The sequence below is a fragment of the Apiospora marii genome, assembly GCF_038362585.1.
Source record: "Apiospora marii strain CBS 49790 chromosome Unknown utg000007l_segment0_segment0, whole genome shotgun sequence".
Taxonomy (NCBI): Eukaryota; Fungi; Ascomycota; class Sordariomycetes; order Amphisphaeriales; family Apiosporaceae; genus Apiospora; species Apiospora marii.
In genome coordinates, this window is record NW_027117379.1 from 2,455,652 (window position 1) to 2,478,928 (window position 23,277).

At 54.7% G+C, this 23,277-nt stretch overlaps 11 protein-coding genes across 11 annotated transcripts; 8 read left to right on the forward strand and 3 right to left on the reverse strand.

Moving 5' to 3' along the window:
* Positions 1–882: 882 nt before the first annotated feature.
* Positions 883–2,070, forward strand: PG985_011174 (uncharacterized protein; the record flags this gene model as incomplete). The annotated part of the gene is made up of 3 exons (XM_066830941.1): positions 883–1,018; positions 1,534–1,609; positions 1,857–2,070. 3 exons carry the CDS (start codon positions 883–885, stop codon positions 2,068–2,070), a joined length of 426 nt encoding a protein of 141 aa, XP_066681623.1.
* Positions 2,071–3,078: 1,008 nt separating this feature from the next.
* On the forward strand, positions 3,079–3,312 carry PG985_011175 (uncharacterized protein; the record flags this gene model as incomplete). Its single annotated transcript, XM_066830942.1, has 1 exon — positions 3,079–3,312. One exon carries the CDS (start codon positions 3,079–3,081, stop codon positions 3,310–3,312), a length of 234 nt encoding a protein of 77 aa, XP_066681624.1.
* A 648-nt stretch (positions 3,313–3,960) lies between these two features.
* Positions 3,961–4,230, forward strand: PG985_011176 (uncharacterized protein; the record flags this gene model as incomplete). Its single annotated transcript, XM_066830943.1, has 1 exon — positions 3,961–4,230. One exon carries the CDS (start codon positions 3,961–3,963, stop codon positions 4,228–4,230), a length of 270 nt encoding a protein of 89 aa, XP_066681625.1.
* Positions 4,231–5,635: 1,405 nt separating this feature from the next.
* On the forward strand, positions 5,636–6,066 carry PG985_011177 (Phosphoacetylglucosamine mutase; the record flags this gene model as incomplete). The annotated part of the gene is made up of 2 exons (XM_066830944.1): positions 5,636–5,820; positions 5,898–6,066. 2 exons carry the CDS (start codon positions 5,636–5,638, stop codon positions 6,064–6,066), a joined length of 354 nt encoding a protein of 117 aa, XP_066681626.1.
* A 393-nt stretch (positions 6,067–6,459) lies between these two features.
* Positions 6,460–6,840, forward strand: PG985_011178 (uncharacterized protein; the record flags this gene model as incomplete). Its single annotated transcript, XM_066830945.1, has 1 exon — positions 6,460–6,840. The coding sequence occupies one exon, from the start codon at positions 6,460–6,462 to the stop codon at positions 6,838–6,840; it is 381 nt and encodes a 126-aa protein (XP_066681627.1).
* Positions 6,841–8,550: 1,710 nt separating this feature from the next.
* On the reverse strand, positions 8,551–9,497 carry PG985_011179 (uncharacterized protein; the record flags this gene model as incomplete). The annotated part of the gene is made up of 2 exons (XM_066830946.1): positions 8,551–9,175; positions 9,262–9,497. The coding sequence occupies 2 exons, from the start codon at positions 9,495–9,497 to the stop codon at positions 8,551–8,553; spliced, it is 861 nt and encodes a 286-aa protein (XP_066681628.1).
* A 414-nt stretch (positions 9,498–9,911) lies between these two features.
* PG985_011180 (uncharacterized protein) lies at positions 9,912–10,490 on the reverse strand (the record flags this gene model as incomplete). Its single annotated transcript, XM_066830947.1, has 1 exon — positions 9,912–10,490. The coding sequence occupies one exon, from the start codon at positions 10,488–10,490 to the stop codon at positions 9,912–9,914; it is 579 nt and encodes a 192-aa protein (XP_066681629.1).
* Positions 10,491–15,055: 4,565 nt separating this feature from the next.
* Positions 15,056–17,323, forward strand: PG985_011181 (uncharacterized protein; the record flags this gene model as incomplete). The annotated part of the gene is made up of 1 exon (XM_066830948.1): positions 15,056–17,323. One exon carries the CDS (start codon positions 15,056–15,058, stop codon positions 17,321–17,323), a length of 2,268 nt encoding a protein of 755 aa, XP_066681630.1.
* A 1,260-nt stretch (positions 17,324–18,583) lies between these two features.
* Positions 18,584–19,384, forward strand: PG985_011182 (uncharacterized protein; the record flags this gene model as incomplete). Its single annotated transcript, XM_066830949.1, has 1 exon — positions 18,584–19,384. One exon carries the CDS (start codon positions 18,584–18,586, stop codon positions 19,382–19,384), a length of 801 nt encoding a protein of 266 aa, XP_066681631.1.
* A 786-nt stretch (positions 19,385–20,170) lies between these two features.
* PG985_011183 (uncharacterized protein) lies at positions 20,171–20,851 on the reverse strand (the record flags this gene model as incomplete). Its single annotated transcript, XM_066830950.1, has 1 exon — positions 20,171–20,851. The coding sequence occupies one exon, from the start codon at positions 20,849–20,851 to the stop codon at positions 20,171–20,173; it is 681 nt and encodes a 226-aa protein (XP_066681632.1).
* An 835-nt stretch (positions 20,852–21,686) lies between these two features.
* PG985_011184 (uncharacterized protein) lies at positions 21,687–22,790 on the forward strand (the record flags this gene model as incomplete). The annotated part of the gene is made up of 1 exon (XM_066830951.1): positions 21,687–22,790. One exon carries the CDS (start codon positions 21,687–21,689, stop codon positions 22,788–22,790), a length of 1,104 nt encoding a protein of 367 aa, XP_066681633.1.
* Positions 22,791–23,277: the final 487 nt, after the last annotated feature.

Genomic DNA, 23,277 nt, shown 5'->3' on the forward strand with positions numbered 1-23,277 from the left:
CACGGCGATTATGATACTGACATATCTCTTTTCTCCTAGTTCCGCATCCATACATCGCATTTCTTTAGGCAACTAGCCTAGCAGAATCATGTTTCGGTTGTTTCTTCGCATCATTAATGAAACACCCAGTTAGTGTAATAAAGAACATCTCACATTTTTGAAGTGCGATCCGAAGAATAAGATTCAGCCATCTGTGAAGTGTTATGAGAACCCTCCTGGGCATGAGGCTAAACTGCAGCTACTTGGACCTTCATACTAGCGGCGCTTGGTATGAAAGTTAGAGAAAAGATGTGCTTAGGGGGAAAGAGAGGTGAAACGATGCCAAAAAGGGCTTCTCAGAGCAAGCCAACCGCGATCTGCAATACCTTTGGGAAGATGGATTCCAGTTGGTTATCCAGTAAGTGTTCAACACTGCTCTTTTAAGGACTACCTACTAATCATGCACCCAGTCACACAGATCTCCAAGCGAAGTTCTTGGCGGACTATGCCGTACGTGTCTGTCTAATCAACCCGGCCCCAAAGCTTAAGAACGTGGCTATTGATTTAAGATGGGAGAAGAAGATAATCAAATTCAACCAAGTCTTCGCGTCGACCACTCTGATGGAAACTTCAGATGGTAGGCCTGTCACCTGCCATGGGCCGACCCATTTCGGTCTCAACTTTGGAAACCTCTTGGGATCTTCATCCGATTTGGGAGGACCGTTTCGGCGGGCATCACCCACTTTCATGTCCCGTCCTTCGGTCCAACGCTCCCATACCCAATCTCCAATCTGATAGAGCTTGGCAACAGACGACCTCACCCCTGGAATCCTCGATCGTCTCCAACACGCCACTGCTATCCGATAATGCCGAATCAGAGCCCTATGAGACTTTACCGCGCCAATGTCTCCCAACGAGCCCTTCGCCGTCAACGGCACCATCATCAACCCAGTCCATACCCCGAGCATCGAACAGTGCAAGGAAGTCATTGAGACGAAGAACACCATTGTCTCTCAGTCCGGAGATAAAGACCAAGAAAGTGATGAAGAGGTGGAGGAATAGGAGAAGGGTGGGGCTGCCTCATCCTCCTCCTCCCCTTTCTAGCTCGATAAGTAACGGGGCGCAGATGAAGAGGAGGAGGGCTTGACTCAGCCAACGGGACCGCCCCTTGCCCAAGAACGGCAGAACGTCACCCACCCCGACATCAAGTCGATGATATTGAAGGCGGCGATAACCGGTGTTCCCATTCATCAGCATGACCCAGCGCCTTTATAGCCTTTCCATAACTTCAACTGGCTTTCTCGACCCCGGCCCCGGCCCAAGGTGATGGTTGAACGCTTCTGCCCGGACCGTTTCGGTCGTATGCCGATAACACCGCAGCAGTGGATGCTTCTATTCAAGAGATGTCATCAGCCGTTGTTGAGGCCTTCTCAGGCAAGACATCGGAGCTATTGTTGGAGATCCAGGTGGAAAGATGGCCCGGATTACTCAGTCTGCCATATGGCTGTTGCCTAGAATATTGGTCAGGAACAAGCCTAGAAACCATTACATCAGTGCCTGAACAACATGGTTACAACTACAAACCCAGCTTTGCCGACCAGCGCGACAAGAAGTGGAATTCGGGTGCGGCGTAGGTTTGATCGTCTCCCTCCTCCCCACACTCCATCGTCCTCGCCGTCTCCTCCTTCTTCGCATCGATACAATCTGAGAGAGCTCACCAGGAGGATAGCCTAACCGTACTCCGCAAAGAAATCAGTAACAGAAAAAGCCAGCTTGTCGCTGCGACTTTCCCTTTTCCCTTTTCCTTGCTTCCACTAGACGCGGTAGCATCCTTGGCCTGCGAGTCGGAGTCGGCCTCTAGCAGGGTCCAACGGCAGGACTCAACACATTCTTGTCCTTGCCCTGGTCAACGGCCACCCAGCTGTCGCCAAGGGACTGCTCGCTGCTGGGGCCAATGTCAACGCACGGGGCGAGGAGGGCAAGGAGTTCCGCGTTCGGTATCAAAATAGACCGCGGCAGAAGAGCAAGAAGCGAGCTCTGGAAGAAGAGCAGATCCGGGAATCCTCCATGGGGAGCTTCATGGCTTCGTAGGAGGCCATGGCCGAGAGGCTTGCCGAGGCTCAACAGGAATCCATGGGGCTGTCGTATGACGAGGCAAAGGCACGCATCAGACAGGTCATAAAGCAGGGATGGACTTCGAGCAAGATGACCAGCAGCATGCGCCCCAAGTCAGGAAGTAACAAGAGTCGTGACCCCGAAAGCCAAGCTCGGAGAATAACTGATTTGGGTTTCTGGGTTTCTTCTTTTCAATTTCGCTGAAGAGAGAATATCACACAGCCTGACTCTGCATCGAACGCTGGGTACGAAGGTGTAATAACTCTGCGTGGGCCAGAGAACTTCCTTCACGCCGCTAACGGCTGGGTACTGTGCGGTCTTCTCCTCGCAGACTCTCTTTGACGAGGCCTCTGCCCACCCATGCAGGGTACACACCCTCAGAAGCTTACATGATGGACGACAACAACACACTGGAGAGGAGAAGTAAGTATCACCTGAATAATACCACCCGTTGAAGAGAATGGTCGTGCTAATATTAGAAATTCAAGGCTGGCCCTTGAGCCCGGTCGTGGAAGAGCTTCGTAGAGTTCATCGACAAACTCGTGTTTTTGACTCGCACTCCGACCGCCAGCAAGCGTGGCAGTTCGCAGCACCGGGAAGTATCGGGGAAGTGTTCGTCAAGGCCGCGTGCTCATAGGGTGACGAGTGGGAAGTAATAGACTATTCCTATTACTTCTTGCCGATTTTGCGAGAGGTTGCTGTTGCTATATTTTGGGTGCACCGACAGGGAATCATAGGTCGAACCTTTACTTATTCAGATTGCTGACCGGAAAGGGAGAAAACGCACACGAACGAACGTCAGCAGAGAAAGAGGGCCTGTGGTTCTTACGAGATCTCGCCAAGATACAGTACAACTCCGTCGTCGTATACGCCGCCAAGCCTTGACGGCAAGATCGCAACCTGCCCCAAGTGCATGAAGCCAAACCCATGCATCCTCAGCACAATGGAGATATCTCCAACCCCTAAAGTCTCGTCTTCATCACAATGCCTCCCAAGAAGAACGACAAGAAGGGCGGCAAGAAGGCCCCAGGCCTCAGCGTGGGCTCGTCCTTGGCAGCCGAAACGCTGCACAATATCCTCGCCAACCAAGCCGAAGTTCCCAAGAAGAAGGCCCCTGAGGTCAAGCCTCTCTACGTCCCTCTTCCTAAGCAGACAGAAGCCGAGATCGACGACCTCACCTTCACCTACGCGGACTTCAGGGATGCAGAAAGAATCTAGCAGAACTGGAGATACATCGCTGCACCGATACGCGAACCTTGGTCCCCGTCATGGTATTATGCAACAGGCTATAGACAACGAGCACCAGAGATTACGCCTGGTGACTGCTCTTTCCGCCCCCAGCCTATCGTAGCTCCCAATGGGCTGGGGGCGAAAGAGATGGGTTTCCGGCTGGAGTGCCGCAAGCATCGTTGGTACCACTGATGTGAAGGTGGCAAGAATTGGCCAGAGCGCCTTCGCCAGACTGTTGGGCCCTGTTGAGGGTATCATGAGAACGAAAGGCCGGGGAGGGAAGTCGAGCGTGGAAGACATGGAGCCTCTGCATGGGGCAATCCCTGTCGGTTTCTTGCAGCCTGTTGCGGGTGTTCTGTAGAGACCACAGTACCAAGGAGTGAAGTCAGGCGTGGAAGACGGTGGAAACCGAAAAGATGAGATTGCGGGCCATCGAACAGCGGAAGGCAAGAGACCTTGAGCTGAAGCAAGAGCACAAGCACGTGGACATCAATCATCTCATGGACCGCATCGCGAGCCGTTTGCCTTCAGATGAGTTCATGGCAGTTTCACCCAACATCTTCTGGAATGGCGGCGATGATATGACCGGGTTTCAAGAGGGAATCCCTGTTGGTTTCTTTTCCTCCGCTTATTGATATGCTTGGAGTCCCTGCCAAAGGTATGGCGCCCGAGAAGATGGAGCAACTCGAGGCCGTCAACTGGGACAAGGGCACGGCGGAGCAGATTGTCTTGCTCAAGAGCCCCGTGGCAAGTTTGTCCTCAGGCGACAAGAAGACGGGGAAGCAGGGTGGACCATACAATATCGACCCTATTCCTCAAATCGGTCAGGAGTCCACCGCCAAGGTGTCGACTGATTTTCCTCTGGAGACCCGGTATCGGCTCCGCAGTTTACGGGTCGTCTTGTAGATGGGCGCATGGGCTGCACATACGAGAATCGGGGCACTTCGGCGTTTCTTCCCGGCTCGCTTTTCGTATCTCGATATCGAGCCGTCAGCCACCTGCTAAGACCAGAATCAGCGTAAAAACGGCGTCTTTTGAAGATATACCGGACTTACGTCGTCTTCAGTCAGGTTGACAATTGGCCCATCTAGTCGATACGAGCATCCCTTCGACCTAATCAGTCACCAGTACTGCAACACTGGGTTGATATCCAACCAATACTGCCCGTCCACAGAGAGCAGCCAACCTCTATTTCTGTCGTTCGGTTGGAATGGACCATGTCCGGCGCAAGGCCATGCGATTCGAAAAGTTATTATGAATCACCAAAGAGCCCCGATTGTTATGTTGCTAGCGTCGAGCACAGCGGCGGCCCCGAGGCGGTCGAGGCGGCCGCCGTGGACCTGGCACCTTCAACCTCCGACAGAACGTCACCTCCAACGCCGCACACTCGCTCCCGGCGAGACCCCCTCTGGCAGCCAACGGGGCCCAGATTCGTGTGCCTTCTGACAATTCCGACTTGTTTCAGAACTTTGGCCGCATTGGTAACATCGCCCCTCAGCTCCCGCAGCCTCCTCTCGAGATGATGAGCAACCCCGCGCGACCTTAGCAGGGTAACGTCAGCGCTCCACCTCCGTATCAGGCCCGCAGTTTGCCTTACCCTAACAACTTCAATGCTCCTCCCCTGGCGCACCGCTGAGCTGTACCGAACATGGCCTTTATTCGGACCTGAGGCTACTCTGAACCAGGCGCACCGCGTCTGCGTTGCAATGAGTCTGCCGGTCCGCCCGCGTATGATTGGGAGGAGGACGGAAACTTCGACATTGAGAAGTTCTTAGACTTATGCACGCCAACTTCGGTGTCAACCAGCATATTGTGATTGAGAAGGAGTTCAAGGAAGCTGCTTGCGCAGGTCTTGTGGCGGTGAAGACTTCCATCGCTCACATATGATCACATTCCAAGTCCCCCAAGGTCCTGGACGCCTCTCTTGGAGGGGCCGACCTTTCTAGTTTCATGGACATGGACACCATGAGGGCTGGAACAGTACCACGGAACGGACCTCGGCAATCGATGGACATGTCATTGCTTGAGGAATGGAGGACCGCGGTGATCATCGTGAGAATTGGGTGGATTGATGGATGGGTTTCCCAAATTCTCAACGGCGTTTCTGATTTATTGTTTTCACGTGGATACCATTGCTGGTCATTTTCAGGAGCCAGTAATGCAAGCTCGCAGTACGATCGAGCTCCGTCCAGTGACCCAGAGCAGACAACACGGCAAGACATACGCAAGCCTGGCAGTGGCCCACGACTGTTCCCCAAAGAGGCACAAGATATGAGAAATCTAGGCGAAGAAGGGCTCACCAACGGGGCCAATGGCCATCGTGCCCGCCACGGGCATGGGCCCGCCGGGTCATGTCACCTCGGCGCAGGAGCCGTACCCGACCCCGGCGCAACCTGGAAGCCGCCACGAGCAGCCACACGCAGGGCAACTTCACCATCACGACCCGAAAGCTGCCCATCAACAAAATGGGGGAGGTCGGCGCTGGGTGGGCGCAATGTGCGTTCAAAGATTCGATGATTCACTGAACCCTGCGATTCGCTGCAGACTGGCAGTTTGCTGCCTGCCCTCCGCAGCCGGAAGCTGGCCGGCCAGGCCATCGGTGTCATGGTCGCCGCCAGCCATAACCCTGCCAATGACAACGGCGTCAAGATCGTCGGCCCCATGGGCGACATGCTCGAGCAGAAGTGGGAGGTGTACGCCACTCAGCTGGCCAACTGCAAGGCTCACGACACGCCCAGGTAATTCTCAAAAGAGACACAGCACAAGAGACACTCCCGGAGATACAACAATACTGTCAGACAACCCTCTCTACCAAGAGTCACTGTACAAAGAGACAGCGACCATGCCAGACAACATCCTGTCCAGAGAGACTTGTCCCATCTGCCACCAGGAGAGCCCCCTTCCCGCCCGTTTCGCCGCATTATTGCTTATACTTGGGCATGCATGGCTTAATCTTTGAGCCAAGCGCATGACGAGCTCGTTGCCCTCGGATGCTCACATATCTATCATCCCGAATGCATCACCAAATGGTGGGAGATGAGCCCGCCAAAAGCTTGCCCTTACTTCAAACAGGAGGCCCCTTCCTTTGGACACGCCTGCGGCCAACTTGGGATCAATTGGTCGAATTGGAGCCACATGGGGGATGGCAGTCTCCTGGACTTCTTCGGCGGTAACCAGCTACTAGCTCCCGCTCTGTTTTGGTGCCCTTTTCAGGCCCTTGGGTCGCCTGAGTCACAGGCAGGCAGGCCCCGAAAGGAGGCTGTCCGATTTCCTCTCGGCATGTCTGCCGCTGAGAACAATGAACAGGGCATAAAGGAGAAGGGGGACGACAAAGATGACCCATCCGAGGAGTCCACCCAGGCCATCGATGCTCCTGATCCCGGCCCCAAAGGCCCCGAGAAGAAGAAGGACGACGAAGACGACCAATCCGAGGAGTTCTTTGAGGTCATCGATGCTCCTGATCCCGTCTGGATCTCTGAACCCCTCCCCAAAAAATGGCAGGTACTACGCGATTAGGGGCAGGCTTCTCCACTTCACGACTATTCAGAATCTGACTCGTCCAGGCCGTACTCCAAGCGAGCAAGAGAGATCGCCGCTCAAGACCCAGGATGGTCCACCTACCAGCGAAAACTCGACTCGCTGTTTAAGCCTTGCGACCATGCTTCCCCCAGAACCCAAAGACTTTGATTTCTCGTAAGGTGCCGACCCAGGTCCCCTGGATCTCTGATTGCAACTTGTGGTTGCATTCTTGCGTCCTCCCATACTCGATGATCATGTATGCTGGACTTGAGGTCGAAGAAGGCGTCATGGGTCCCCGAGTCAGCCACAACTTACCCCTTTCGTACTCCAGTCGACAGAGCCATCCATCACTCAAGCACTTGAGGTTCGAAGGTATCGGGATCGGGTTTGACACCTTCTTCTTGAGTTTATGTACTTTTGGGGGAACCTGCTCTTTGTGAGTCTGTTGTTTCTGAGAGTTGGACCCTATGGCCACTCCCTTCAAGACTGTACGGGTCTCCATTCTAGCTAGAAGATCAATATAAAAAGCATAAACATAGATGAGTCTTTTGTTTCTACCTTGAAGCCTTGGTATTGTAGCGAGTATGTCGCAATGTAGTGTCCGATGTTCGGATTGGAACACTAGGATGTGGCAGCATCTATAGCCACACACGGTCGTACATGATACAGAAGGGTCGGCATATTATCGATAGTTATGGCGACATCCAGCCCATCGAGACAGGCCAGATCGTTCCGATCTCCATTCCGAAATTCGTATAGGTTGGGCGCGCCGGCCAAAAGTCGTATGTGGCAAAAGATGTGACAAATGCTAATGAGTCTTGCTACCTTCTGTCGCTCACCAACAGGACCTTTTCCATTCAATGCAGCACCATTGAACTGAGGACCTATCCCTTGACACTCGGAAGGGGGAGCATAACGCCATCAGCGAAATAGAACTGATATAATACGGATAGCAACGGCTCACCATTCGTATGAATCAGAACAAAATCCATCACTAAAGAAAGTCACGGCAACGCCAGCGCACTCACCGTGCAAGAATTCTCGATCTCCTACCACACTTAAACATGTGTACCAAGAGCTATGTCGGATACCGCTGCGGCCTCCGAGACCACTGGAGGTATCACATTATGTGTGTTGGCTTGAATCCGGATCTCGCATGCACGCTTATCGAGAAGGCCACCGAGGCGCGGGCAGGCGAGGTGGTGATCATACGGGAACATCAGAGAAGCTACGCTCGGCGTTCGATCCAATACTTGGATATGCTACGGCCGAACCTGTAAGACACATCAGGGGGTGGGTGAAGATCGCGAAAGATAGTCCACCGTGAATATGGTGGATAATATAAAGCTGTACGAGCTCAACAGACACTTCTCATGCACCTAATCTCAAAAGCAATTTGAAGTCGTCGTTGACTTCGTGAGCGATTTCAGTCAGGATTTGCCTTTGTTCAAATATGATGTATTAATGTACCTGTTTGCAAGTCGATACGTATTGAATATCAAACCGTGTCACCTAAAGTACTATCGCCACCTGCCATCGTCTTACCTACCTGATCCTCCGAATGTGCTTTTGTTACAATCGTAATGAGTCCGTTCATATCGAGTCAACTCAACTGAGCAAGTAATGCATAACCAAATCCCCGTTTCCGTAAATATACTTACCCACCTCCATCTCTCTTTCTCTCAATCATACTCTCTCGTATCTGCCTCACATAGGCACCCGAGGCACCCGAGGCAACTGCGGCGTCCGCGGCAACCGCACCGACTGCTCCGACACCGCCCGTCGACTCCCACTGCGGCTCAGCCCACCATTACCAGCAGAACCACCCAGCAAACTTCCCCTCCGGCCCAGAACAGGTGTAGCCGATGAAGCCCGCTCAAAGTCGTCGAACAAGTCATACATCACCGCCGCCCCCGTCGTGACCTCAAACGCCAACTTTCTAAGCGCCGCCGCGCTCGCAAACACAGCGCGCACCTGCGCGAACGACCGGGCCTCGTCCGCATGCTTCACCGCCGCCAGGATCATATCGTTGAGCCCCGCGATCAGCCGGTGCGTCGCCGGCTCGTTGGGCGTATCCACATCGTAGGCGCGCAGGGCGGCACGGGCCAGGGACCGTAAGGCCTCCTCTTCAGCGGCGCTGCCGTGTTTCTGGCGCAGGGTGTCGCACATGGCCTTGAGGTCGTCGTCGGCGTCGACGCAGAGGAAGGCGATGCGGGACCATTCTCCCAGTTTCACCATCCAGCCCTCTTTTTCCTCGTCTTTGGTCAGGGCGCGGCGGTGCGAGACGAGGCGGTCGAGGAGGTAGGAGAGCCAGGCGCTGCGCTCGGTGGTGCTGTTGATGTGGAGGGTGGCGACGAGGGGGGTGGTGGGGAGTTTAGGGGTACGGGGGGTTCGGGGGTGGTAGGGGTAGTTGCCGACGAAGCAGCGAGTTTGCTGGTTCTGATGATGTTACTGCTGCCGACGTTGTTGGCGGTGGTGTTGCTGCTGTTCAAGCGGGCGTCGTTGATCTTGTTGAGGATCTCGAAGATGGCTTCGGGCGTCTTGGTCCGGCAGTCGGCGCAGAGCTTCTTCTTGCTGGCGGGGAAGGGGAGCACTTCCAGCATGCGGGCGACGCGCGGCTGGTTGACGGTGTGGCCGCAGGGGAAGGGCGCCATGGCTGCTGCTGGAAGTTGGGTGTAGGGAGTTGGGAGTTGGTTTTGACGGGCTTGCTGCTTGCTGATAGTTTACTTGTTAAAGCTTTCTTTAGGTAGTGGTTTCGTTGATGGTGTTGGTCGTTGGAAGTTACTTACCGTGTTTCGTCTTGAGATGTTGTTGGAGGTCTACTAACCCCTGCTTCGGATCTGCCCGTCGAGGCACGGTTATATAAGTCTACTATTCTGGTTCTTTCTGCGGGTTGACAAAGGCATTTCTTCTCTAGTTGACAAGGTAGTATTGTATATCCATATCCTAGGCCATTGTGTACAGTAAATCCGCCTTGTGGACCTTGCGCTTCCTTTGTCTTGCTTCCAGCATGGACCGGCCACGCGTGGTGGCCAGTTCCATTGTGAGCCTCTTTCTTCCGCCGCCTACTACTCGGGCTTGCGACTGGCGGGAAGCTCCGAGTGGACTCCGAGGTCCTCGCCGAGCTCCTGCCCGCCCACGTAAAGGGGCGCGCACTCCTGCAGCACGAACAGCATGCGCGCCCACTCGGTCTGGCTCTTGTTGACCCACTGGTGCTGCGTGGCGCGCTGGATGGCGACGTCGCCGCGCTTGAGGTCGTGCGTCTCGCCGCTGTCGAGCACCATCTGGATGTCGCCCTCCATGACGATGCCATAATCCAAGCTCTGGGTGCGGTGCATGCCGCAGCGGTAGCCCGGCTCGAAGTCGACGTAGCGCAGCACGCTGCCGTGCGGGTTCACGAGCCCCAGCTTCCCCGACTCCATGACGCCCTGGTGGATCAGCACGTCCTTGTCGCCGTTCAGGTCCGGCGGCGACTCCGACGTCGTGTAGACGACGCTGAAGCCCAGCCGGTTCTCGTCGTACGCCTGCCACGAGATGTCCTCGTGGCTGTGCACGATCGCCTTGCCCTCCTCGTTGTGGCCCGTCACGAACTTGTGCTGCTGCGGCAGGTTGGAGAGCTTGCCATTGTCGCTGCCCGTGGAACCCATGGTGAACTGTCTGACTGATTTGGAGGAGGGGATTGTAGGGAGTGAGACCAACGGGGTTTCCAAATTAAGGGGCTGCCCAGATGTATGTATGACGATAAAAGTACGGAAAGCAAGATATCTCAATCAATGCCCGTATTACTGTATTTGGTCGCTGCGATAGAAGTGAGAATGCGAAAGAAACGATAAACCGGCTGCACCTGTCGAACTTAAGGCATCTCGCTGCTTCGTTGCTCGGGTTCCTTACCCCACCCTTGTCCGAGGTGCGGTCCCGAGGGATAAGACTGCGTGTGCTGCATGCAAGTGCTGATGGTAGGATCGACAAGCTTTTGTTCCGTTGGCTGGCGACTTGCCAACTCCTCCTCCCCATTGACCTTGCTCGGATTCGTTGCTTTTTGGCGCGGATTAGGGAGGGTCGCACAGAAGCTCCGAATCCGACTGGCCGGGCAGAAGCAACCGGCCACCGTCATCACCAGATCATTGACGAAGAAGAAGCACTTTCAAGCAAGATGGAAGGCAATCGGACGGAGGTATGCCCCGCAGGGCCGGTATATGGACGCGAAAGACCGATAGGCCTTTGGGAGGCATACGCATACGCATGCCGATCGCCAATCATACGGTACCGGCACAGGCACAGGCAAAGAAAAGGGTAGCCCATCACGGAACCCACGGAAAATGTACGACTCACCTGCCGTGATACGCCAGCATCTCTCCTGGGGCGTCGTGGCATCTGTAGATATCCTCGTTGCTAGATGCCTCCTGATCACATCGGCGTGCTCACCTCGAACTACGGTGCGAACATCCGCCAAGGACGGGTGTGCAGATCGTCTCCAACAAGCTGCGCAGACATGAAGTCTGGTAGGTTGGAATCAAATGCCGGGGATACGGGCGTTGCAGCGTTCCCCGCCTGCCGTCCAGCGTGGTGGTTGTGGTACTGCGTCGGCAAAACTGGGATTACTGAGTGCGTGCTGCGGCATGGCAGTCGTCAGCTTCCAACGCGTTTCCCCAGAATCCTCGGCCTGGGCGGGATGAACAACTGGCTCAGGCCCGACCGATACGTGTTTTGTTTTGCCCGTGGTGGACGAAACGCATATGTCCGATTCCAAGTGAGGCTTTCAATGTACAAGTGAACAGCAATCAATTGCTTCATCAGATCGTAATCGTAATCAGGCTGTTAGGTAGGTGTGAAACCTGTTGTTTTGGCTGGCGACGTCTGTTACGGGGGTACGTTTCTCGAGGAGAGGTAGGGAAGGTCCTTGGCGGCAGGTTCCTTCGTCGCCAGTCGCCGCCCTGAGTAGGAGGGAATCTACGTAAATTACGGCAACATCAAGCACATCACCACCGGATGCTCTGTGCACAAGATGCCTCGTTGGCGCCAAGTCTGATTGATGTCTAACAGCCTGTCAATGCAGATAGAGTGTGGGCAATGCGCGCCGTTGCTTGAGATCAAGATTGGAAACGATAGGAAAAGCAACTGTAATCAATGGGGTTTTGCCGTCGAGGGCTCCACCCAGACGGTTGAAAGACGTTGCTTTTTTGCTCGCCCGAGTCAAGACACTGGAACGCACTCGCAAACATGGGAAGTGTCATCATCCCGCGGCGGCGATGGTAATAGTCAGAGAATACCAGCAACCATTCGTGTTTGTCTGATGCCTGCGTATTCGCTTCTTTTGAAGGATGGAAGGGTTTGTAGGTATTGAACCATACTTACACTCCTTCTTCTTCCTCCTACTCCTAGACCAAGGCCAGACCACACACACCCCCACAACCAAGGCATCGGGACGCCCGTAAGTTAGTGTGTTTGTCTTATCGACCTTGGCGTGAGATAGTGCGCCCAGAAGTGCGCCATGCTTAGTTGCCAAATGCAAGCCATAAGCGCACTTCGTATTTAGGGGACTTTTTTGGTCTCGGTCAGTAAGCACTTGATGATGATGAATCGATATGACACTACATCGACAGAAAGAAGAACACAAGCGAGAGGCGGCGGCCAGTTCGCGTATTCCGCGGCCGGCGCAGCAATGTTGGCAATGGCAGCCCATGCCCTGGCAGCGCAAATGAGATGGCAACATCCAGCGTAATTCAAGATTGCTGGCGATGCCAACGTTGTATCTCATCAAATAAACCTCCGATTAGATTAATGCATGGACGGCTTGACGACAGAGGAGAACCGGGGGCCGCTAACGGTCGCAAAGGCTCCAAAAACAGAAAGACTTGGCACAATTAACATGCTTCAACCCGGCATGATGTAATCGCGGGGCAGCGCAGGCGCAGAGATGAAGGGCCGGTTCATTTGGCCTTGCCGGGGTTCCATCTTGATGATGGCCACAGTCTTCTAGCGTCCCCATATGCCACAGGAAAAGGTGCCGACACAGCCAGTCAATTCCTGTAGCTCAGCCCGTTGGAATGGGGAACAAGGTGAGAAAAAAGGGGTTCACACCAGTTCGTGGGCTGCATATTCGCTAACCCAGAGCACTGTAACCTTGAAAGCAAGATCAATTGGAAAATCAAATGGGAGTTTCCTAAATGCACTCAATGCAGCACCTATTTCCGGAGCGAAGGTTACCACACCATGCAACGCGAACTTACATAAGACAGCTGGACCTTGCGCGGATTGGACAGGCCCTGCAGGCTGCCAGGGGGGGCTGGCTGATCATCGATTTGAGCGAAATGACTGTGCTCGAGTTGGGGTAGTAGCGCTTCCAATTCTGCCAGGTCTGCCAGACTGCCCTGGTTTCTCAGCCAACGACCGAGCCAAGCGCTTGGGCAAGTAACTGTACACCAAGCGGTCAATGTTCTCCTGTGGATGTCGGCGTCCTTGCAACCCGTTCAGCGACGTCACTGCAATTAATTGTTCTCCGTCATGGAGTTGAAGCTGATATGGAGACGCAAGCCGTCATCGCAAGTCGTGGGCAACTGTTTCAATGATGAAGTGTGCAGTTTTGTGTTCATGGCACTGCATCCGTACGACAAGAGTTGAACGTAACATGGACTCAACCTGGCATGGAGACGGCCCGTGGCGGTACCTTAAAGAGCCCTGTGCCAAAAGAGGCAGCCAGCTAGGCTAAGGCTACAGGCCCTAGGTGCCAGCTACTGTACAGCGCAGATAGTCGCAAATCGCGTACATCTTCAGCCACTATTCTCCACAGCGATCAACCTTGGATCAGCTTGTCGAAAAGACAAGCTTTACGACCAAGAGAATCGCATCCTGAAGCTAATCATCATAATCGAAGTGTGTCAATTTTGACAATTTCAACAACTGTAAATAATAGAAATGGCGGGAGCCCGACCTTCTTGATGCACTCCACAAGCAGGGGGAAAAAAGTAGATGGCCTGACCTCATGACAAGACCGAATTTTGCGTCTCATGGGTGGTTGGATTTTGTTGATGATCGGCGGAAAAGCTTGGTTGCTGGAGTCGCAGCACCTGGTCCAGGAACCGGATTCGCTAATACCAAGGACACTAAACCTCGGTGGGAAAGTCACCCATGACCGACCACCTCCAAAGTAGCAAGTGTCAGTAGCCGAACCACAGTCGTCACGCAAGATGGGAAAGAAAAAAGATAACAAAACAATCCCACCGAAAGATACGAAGAAAGGCGTGCCCGCCCCCAGAATACGAAGGGCTGATGATTATCTTGTGTCCTCTTTTCTGACTGCCCCCGACGACCGCATCTGCAGCTATTGATCTTTTCTTAGAACAGGGACTGTGCCAGTACGAGCTGCAAAGTTGCCATGCGCTGAGAAAGGAAGCGGTGCCATTTTCCCATTCTTTGTCTGCGCGCGCCCGCACTGCATCCCCAATCCAAATCGAAACTGCCCACCCATCTCTCCACAAGGACCGTTTGGAGCCGTTTCATCACGAGCATACACGAGCACACACGAACATCGTCCCAAGTCTTGGATACAAATCATCTGAGAGACAAATTCTATTGACTCAGGTCGCTTGAATTGCTGCTGGGTAAAAAAAAAAAAATATCAGAATTTCCAAGGGGGAGTTCCGCCGCCCAATATATCCTCTTCATTGTTTCCAGTCGGACCGCATTCATTACTTTGCATTTACGCCCGGGGGCTTGGATTCTGGCTTGGGGGCTGGCACTAAGAATTGATTGATCCCGCCTTGTTTGTCTCACCAGCCAGGACTGGCCGACCCTAGTTGAATCTCTAACATCAACACCGCACGCCTGACGCCTCAAGTCAATTGTCACTCAATATTGCCCTCGCTCTAACCTACGCCTATTCCCTCGTTATTGCACGCGCTATTGTACTGCGAACGGCGAGTAAGCGAATTCGGGCCTGTCCACTCTTTTCCTGTCGCTATCCGTCGCAGGACCGTCTAAGCCGTGGTGGTCTCCAGCAAACCCACCTCCGATCCCACTCGAAACTCAATTCATCCCTACCGACAACTATTCGAGCCGTCTTGTCTTGCCCTGCTTGCTTTGCTGGTCGAGTAATTTACCCGAGGGTACCATTCCAATCCCTCCAAACCTGCACATTCCCGACCCACCAGAGGGGGCCCTGTCGCTGCTGGTATTTGATTTGGCACGGGTAGGACTGAGTACCGCGACGACTATGGATCGTCGATATTCGTTTGGGTCCGACGGAGGCGAGCACGCCCCCTTGGACAATCCCAACGACCCGTACAGCCATTCTTCCCAGGCCCAATACCCACCAGCAACTCAATCCTCTCCCCATAAACATACACGCCGGGAGCAGTCGCAGCCACGATATTACCAAGACGAGCCGCCTTCCACCTATCGAGACCAAACTCAAACTTCTCCGGCCCGTTCGACAGCAGCAGCCCGCGGCGCACATCGACCTGGTGGCCACCAAGACCCTTCCCATAGCCGCTCAAGAGAGGAACGAAGAAACAGTCGCGGCTACGAAAACAGTGCAATTGCTGGTGCAGGGACTGGAGCCGCTGCAGGAAGTGCTTACGTCGCCGCACAATCATCGAACGGACCGCCCAAACCGCCACCTCATAGAGAGAACAGCGCTCGGTCTGACTGGAGTCAGGGATCAAGTCTCTATTCCACCGTCCCACCAGCTGCAGACAGTCGACTCGCCGCCATGCGTGGTGGCCAGGGAAACTACGGCCATCAGGGCTATGGTCAACAGTATGGCCAGTCCCAATATTCCGGCCAATCCTACGGCAACTCCCAGTATGATCAGACGGGTTATGGCTATGACCAGGGATATGATCAGAACTACGCGCACGGCTACGACCCGTCAGCGGCTGCGCGCCCAGACCATTATGGTGGCGGTCGTGGTATGGACTACCAGAACGCCCCCGGTGGCCTATCTCCTGGAGGCCCCTCGGACTATCATTCGGGGCGCAGTACACCGAGCAGGAGCATGCAGAGCGACCCTTTCCGAGACCCTCAAGCCGCCTACGGCCAGCGGTTAGATCCTCGCCTCGGCGTCGTCAATCCTAACGAGATTATGGACGACGGAGACGACGGTCTTGACTACCGACGGCCTAGAAACAGTATGTTGAGTATGGGTAACTCGAGCGGAAACGGAAGCAATCGCAACTCTACGGTGGGAGCTGCGGCCGGAGGTGCTGCAGCAGCCGGCTTGATGGGCAAGAACAAGGCCAATTATAACCCGGTCAACACCAAGACTGGAGAGGCTGCGGGAGCATATGACCTGGGCTCTACAGGACGAGGAGCCAAAGAGCAGTCCGACTTCATGAAGGCCGAGGCCACCAGCAGGAAACGTCGGAGATGGTGCATCATCACAATCTTCGCCATCATTGTGCTTGGTGCCGTCGCTGGCGGCGTCATCGGGGGTATCCTTGCTAACAGGAAGGGCGACGGTCCTGGCGGCAGTGGAAAGAGTGCCACCGAAGATCAATCGGAAAACGGTGATCTGGACATCAACTCTGCCGAGATCAAGAAGTTGATGAACAACCCAGATCTTCACAAGGTCTTCCCCGGTGTCGACTACACCCCATTGAACACGCAATACCCCGACTGCATCCACGACCCCCCTTCGCAGAACAACATCACCCGCGATGTTGCTGTCCTGACCCAGCTCACCAACACGATCCGTCTTTACGGAACCGACTGCAACCAGACGCAAATGACGATCCACGCTCTGAGACAACTTAAGATGGATCAGGACGTCAAGATTTGGATGGGTGTTTGGCAGGACAACAACAAAACAACAAACGCGAGACAGCTGTCTCAGATGTGGGAGATCTTGGACGAGTACGGCGATAAGCCATTCAAGGGTCTGATTGTCGCCAACGAGATTCTCTTCCGTGAACAAATGACCACGAGCGAACTCGGAAAACTCTTGGACTCGGTCCGCACCAACCTCACCAGCCACGGCATGAGCCTCCCGGTCGCCACGAGCGACTTGGGCGACAAGTGGGATTCGGAGCTGGCCAAGGTCTCTGATTACGTCATGGCCAACATTCACCCGTTCTTTGGTGGCATCAACGCCAAGGATGCCGCTTCCTGGACCTACAGCTTCTGGAATAACAATAACGGTGCCTATTTCAAGAGCGACAAGTCCAAGAACATCATTTCCGAGACGGGCTGGCCTTCCCAAGGAGGTACGGACTGCGGCACGGACAAGAAGACGGATTGCCCGGACGCCTCGGTTGCGGGCATCAGTCAGATGAACCAATTCATGGAGGATTGGGTTTGCCAGGCCCTTGCCAACGGCACCAACTACTTCTGGTTCGAGATGTTCGACGAGCCGTGGAAGATCCTGTTCGACGAGCCCGGCAAGGAATGGGAGGACCATTGGGGTCTGATGACGGTCGACCGCAAGCTGAAGGACGGCGTCAAGATTCCCGACTGCGGCGGCAAGAAAGTTGGCTCCCCTTGAAGCAGTATTGAACAGAAGGGTGGACAGACGAGAGATTGGAGACGAAGATGGTTTTTTACAGCAACTCAGCATCTAGACGAGCGGCATCGAGATACGACGAAGGCGCGAGGTGATGTCTAATGGTTATATCTGGCGGCGCGCAAAAGCGCCCTGCATGGTCATATTGCACTGTTCTTTTTCGGAGTTCTTGGGAGGTCTTCATGGATCACACAGGTCGTCATTGTTGCTTGTTGTGTATTATACGCGTATTGTTTTTTCTTCTTGTTTTTGCACACATATGTCGATGCCAGCATAGATCGGCAAAACCCGGGGAGGTGCCTCGGTCGGCGTTTAGTGGCATTGTTGTTGGTGGTGATGTTGTTGCGGGGACTTCTCCGGTCACTTCGGGAGAAGGACTGCTAGCGGACGAGCTGCGTCGCGAAAGGCAGAGATACAGAGAGAGAGGAAGTGCCGGTCCCCCTTTTCTACTAGGAGTCAGGCGCGTGGGGGAGAGAACGAGGTTAGGTATGAGAGTACCCTCCCAGTACATATAAACGGTTTACGACGGATGGAATGGATGTTGAGAGTAGTTGTTGAGTAGATGGGGGAATTCATGATATATAGGTTCTTCGCATTTCTTCGCGTTCCGTTTTGATGACGTCCCCAGAGTGATTTGAAAGACGCGGTCAGTTTCTAGTCAAGTCAGCTATGCTGGCATTGATGGAAGGTGAAGGTCAATTACTACGGTAGGCAAAGCCAACCAGGTGTAAGGAGCGCAGGTTGGGGTGTTTTCTATGCAGCCGGGGCCAGAGCTGATCTCACTTAGCAACACCTCCCTTACCACCTGCTGTGCCTGTCCAGACAAACCCCACGCGCTGCTACAGGCGTTCGGGCATGGCACCTAAAGAGCTTTCTATGCATTCACTCACCTAGCTTTCTTCACTTTTTGGTATTCCTACCAGTTATCGCAAAAACATCAATTAAACATAACTCTACTACTCGATACCTGTATCTCCTTTCCTTTCTGCCATTTGGCCTTGCCGATTGAGGGGTTCGCTCTCCGCATTGCCGTGACATGAAGGAAAAGAAACGCCGCTGTCCTTATCTTGCTTGTTCCGATCATTCGGGTGTTTTCTTCACATTTTCTGGTGCTTCTCTCTCTCCTTTCTCGGACCACCATTCTTGGGATAGGAGCGCGCAACTGATATTGCTCTTCAGTCTTTGACCTAGGTTATTAGTCGCACCCTTTCTCTACAACAACCCCAAAAGGGACTGCTCTAGATGTCGCGGGTGGGGGGAGAACGCCAGCTCGCAGATACCCGGCGGGACTCGTTCGAAATAACCCCCCGCTCATTTCCGGTCCGCCACTACCGCCTGGCGCTTTCTCTCAATGACAGTGCGCATGCAGCGGAGCTCGTCCGCATCCTTGTCCTCGGGATACCTCTGCAGATGCTGGTCGAGCTCCTCGATCTCGCTCTCGAACAACTTGACGAGGTCCCTCTTTCCTGCCCGGGCGTTGGACTCGAACACCTTGAGCTCCCGCTCGAGCTCCATCTCGAGCTCCATCTCGAGCATCTCTCTCGCGATGCTGGCCTCCCAGCGGGCGACGGAGTCCGTCAGGTTGAGGGACTGTTGGTCCATCCGCTCCAGCAGCCCTTGCAGGGCGGTCGGGGCCGTCGGTTGCTGCTGCTGCTGCTGCTCCTTGACCCGCTGGTGGTGCTTGGACGTCGGCAGGAGCCCCGACGTCCGCACCGCGACCGGCCAGGCCGACGCGTCGTCGTCGTTGAAGTCGATGGCGGCGGGCGGCTGGATGCAGAGGTTGGCCCGGCCGCGGCGGGCGGCGATGGTGGCGTTGTCATTGCCCCTGGTCACCTCGTCGGCGGCGAACTCCTCGTCGTAGGGGCTCGTGGCGGCGAGATCCAGGTACTCGTCGGGCTTGCGGAGCTTCAGGGGCGCGGGCCAGCACGAGGCGGAGTCGTCGGCGTCGGCGTCGGTGTCGTAGTCGAAGTCGTAGAGGTACGTGGTGCTGTCCACGTCGTCGTAGTCGGAGGCCTCGTCCTTGAGGAAAACGTAGCCATCTAAATCCTCGTTCGAGTCGTCCTCGCCCTCGTCCTCGTCCTCGGCAGTCACAAGGTTGGCGTGGGAGTACTTGGCGATTTCTTTGTCCATGTCATCCAGCCCGGCGCCTCGGTGGAGAACGTCGAAGAGCTCGTCCAGGTGGGCTTCAAGCGTGGGGGAGTCCATGTTGATGCCGCTGGTGAAAGAGGTGGAGGAGGATGACGCCATGATTTCTTCTTAGGAGGCGGTAAGTGCTGTAAACTCAAACAGCGACGAACTTGAGATTTGATCCTTCTTTTAACTTTTGCTTGAAGATAGGCGAAAGCTTTCGAAGTTCTCGAGCTTGAGTTCGATCAACCACAAGTATATCGCTGTGGTGTACTTACCGTTGACTTACCTTTCCTATCGTTGTGACTGTGGCAGTGGAGGATGCTGGAGAGTACTTGTTTTCTAGTATGGTTACTTGGCTGAGCTATATAGGAGTGCTACTGTAACCAACCAGACGCACAATGTAAAGGTAGGTCTTTGTATGCGATAACTCGTGTAGAGTCCTTCTCAAAGAGCTGGTTGTCAAGGTGATTCATGCTGCTACAATGCTATTGTTGGCTCTTTACTCATTCACGTGGCCTTTGTCAACCAGAGGCTGAGAGACAAGGGACTATTTGTCACTCCTTTACCAGCAAGAAGCAATGTTCAAGGCGCCCTGCCGTAAGTTACCCAAGAAAGCTCCCTGTAGACGTTCTAAATCAAAGACGACCACTAGCAGGGTCAATTCGTCTTCATCCCTGTGCCCTTTCGGTCCCAGCCAAACTAAATCTTCTCCCACTCCATCAGCGCCAAGTCAGCCTCCGCCCTCTCCACGAGCCGCTTGAGTATGTCTACCGTGGACCTTTGCATGAACACGCGCTCGAGCGCGTTCTCGTCGAGCTCCTCGAGGCGGCTCGTAATGGCCTGCACCCTCTCCTCCATCGACTCGTGGCAGGCCTCCGCGACGTGCCGGTCCATCTCCTCGCGCGCGGTTTCATCCGCCACCTGCTTCAGCCCTGCGGTCGCCTCCCTTACCGCCTCTTCGACGAGGACGGGGATCACGGCGCGGATGTGCCGGTCCATGAGGTCGGCTACGGCGGACAGGACCTTGTCCTCGAACTCGCGCCCGAGGGTGGTGCAGGAGCAGCCGCAGTACTGAGCGCAGCCGGCAGAGCCCACGCTCTTTGGATGTGCTTGCCCGGGGTCGCTTTGCGGTCTTGTACCACCCCCCATGTTTGGCAACTTTGCTCCTTCTGTGCCCGTGTTCTCCGTAGCCTTACCTTCAAGATCGGACTCGCGACGGTCGTCCTTGTTCTGCCCAATAACTACTACTGACTCGTCACTGTGCCAGTAAAGTTCGGGCGTGGAACCGTATGAAAGGTTGAGGTCGACAGATGCGTCGTCGGTGACGAGGTAATCAAACAGAGATTCAAGAGAGTCTTTCTTTGGATTTTGCTTATTCATGTTCGTTGTTTTTTGCGTAGGAATAAGTTTGATGTCTTCTTTTGCGTTCAAAGGCCGGAAATTTGAAAGCAGTAGATTCTACCCGGCTTTTGTATTCAGCAAGAAGAGTACCTCGATTCAAAATGTGCCTGCTGCCTCTGCATGGTGATTGGTTTACTGTCAGGTCGGAGATGATGCTGTGCGTCATCTTTATTCAAGGAGTGTATAACCATATCTGGCTACGTCATTTTCGAAGTTTGTTCGGTGTCAGGACGCTACACACGAGACCTTGGGAAAAGATCATGTCTTTGGCTACGATTCTAAAGACGAAACACCGTGGCCTTTTCCACTCAGTACATTGTCAAGATAGTCTCCCTTGATCCTTTGCTATGAATGAATAAATCAGGGAAGATAAAATGCAGACCTATAATGCATGCTTGAAATCTAGCTAGATTTGAAGAGTGATACCAAGCACCATAACTAAACCGGCCTGCTTCACGCGCTGGGGCAACAAGGACGATACGGCGGCCTCGGCACTAATCATCCATCAGTAAAGATGCATCTAGGCTCGACTTACTCAAGTAGTCTTTGTCTTTCGACTGCACTAGCGCGAACTAACTGAAAGTAGATGCGGTTTTTTGGCGAAGTTGGATGTTACGCTGCACATTAGTCGCGCATAGTCCAACTCAGGGGAAGCTGAGTGCCGAAACTTTATTCCTAACGCCTGCCGGATTCGGCAAGCTATATACCTCATCTTAAGACCAGTACATATAGGACTACTTGAGCCCCGCTCCCATGACCACCAACAAACACTCTGCGACTCTCTCGCATACTTGCTCATTGGCATATATCTAGAATGCGGTTCATGTCAACACTGTTGGGCTTCGCTGCCCTATGCGCGGCAACCGCCACCAGCCATAGAACGCAAGCGGCGAAACGTGTGGCCATAGCCGGCCTAGTCCATGGCCATGTTGCCGGGCTCTTACCCGGCTTACTGAAGAGGACCGACGTCCAGCTGGTGGCCATCGCCGAGCCCGACAAGGCGCTATCGCAGCAGTATGCGTCCGCCTACAACCTTAGCTCAGACCTGTTCCATACAGACCTAGACCAGATGCTGCAAGACCAGCACCCCGACGCGGTGCTGGTGTACACCACCATCCTCGACCACCGCCGCGTCATTGAAGCCGCGGCCAAGTACGGCATCTCGTCCATGGTGGAGAAGCCGCTCTCGACCACCATGGAAAACGCCCTGGCCATCCGCGACACCGCGCGCAAGAGCAACGTGCACGTGCTGGTCAACTACGAGACGACCTGGTACGCCAGCAACGCCGCCGCCCTGTCCGCCGCCCGCAACGGCTCGCTGGGCCCGATCCGCAAAGTCGTCGTGCACGACGGCCACCAGGGCCCCGCCGAGATCGGCGTCGGCCCCGAGTGGCTGCCCTGGCTGACGGACCCCGTCCAGAACGGCGCGGGGGCCCTCTTCGACTTCGGCTGCTACGGCGCCGACCTGGCGACGGTGCTGCACGGCGGGCGCGCGCCCGAGAGCGTGACGGCGGTGGCCCAGACCAACAAGCCGGACGAGTACCCGCGCGTCGACGACGACGCGTCGGTGGTGCTGCGGTACGACGGGAGCCAGGCGGTGCTCATGCCGTCGTGGGACTGGGCGTACGCGCGGAAAGACATGGAGGTGTACGGGACCAATGCCAGCGTGACGACGGTGGGGGCGGACCGGGTGGTGCGAAGGACGGAGGCGGGGCTGGGGGAGGCGGAGGGGGTGCCGGGTTTGCCGGGGGAGAGGGGGGATCCTTTGACGTACTTGGTTGGGGTGCTGGACGGGACCGTGAAGGAGGAGGGGGATTTGACGTCGTTGGATACGAATATGGTGGCTATGCAGATCTTGGATGCGGCGAGGGAGTCGGCGAAGACGGGGAAGACTGTTCGGATACAGCCATTGCCTTAGCAGGGTTAGTCGCGGGCATGGTTGGGAATACCCATGCCATGCCAGTTGGGAAAGGGGCAAAGAGGCATTCAGCCTTAACAGAGATGAAGCAGTGCCAGTGACTCAAGGTCCCATGCTTTTTGTTAAGCATGGAATTGAATGCAGGCTTAGGGGATGTACATAGGCTTCGTCATCGCCCATAGTGAGTGGCTCGCCTAAGCCCTGTTTCCCTCTGATATGGATTCATGACTGATCTGATTTCTGGCGTCGTAATAAAAACCTGCCAACCGCATAATTTCGGGGCTTAGCTTTTGAGCAAACACTCGTATCCAATAACGGCCGGACCGTACTACCGACGCCATGAAGCTGCCCCGAACCTGCTTTACCTCGTGGGTGGCTGAGGCGAGTTTGCTACCGATCCCTGCTTGCCACGCTAGGAGCAGACCGGTGGTTCTCAATCCTTACTCCGAATCGCAATATAACTGGCGAGAAGTCAGTCGCACACGTG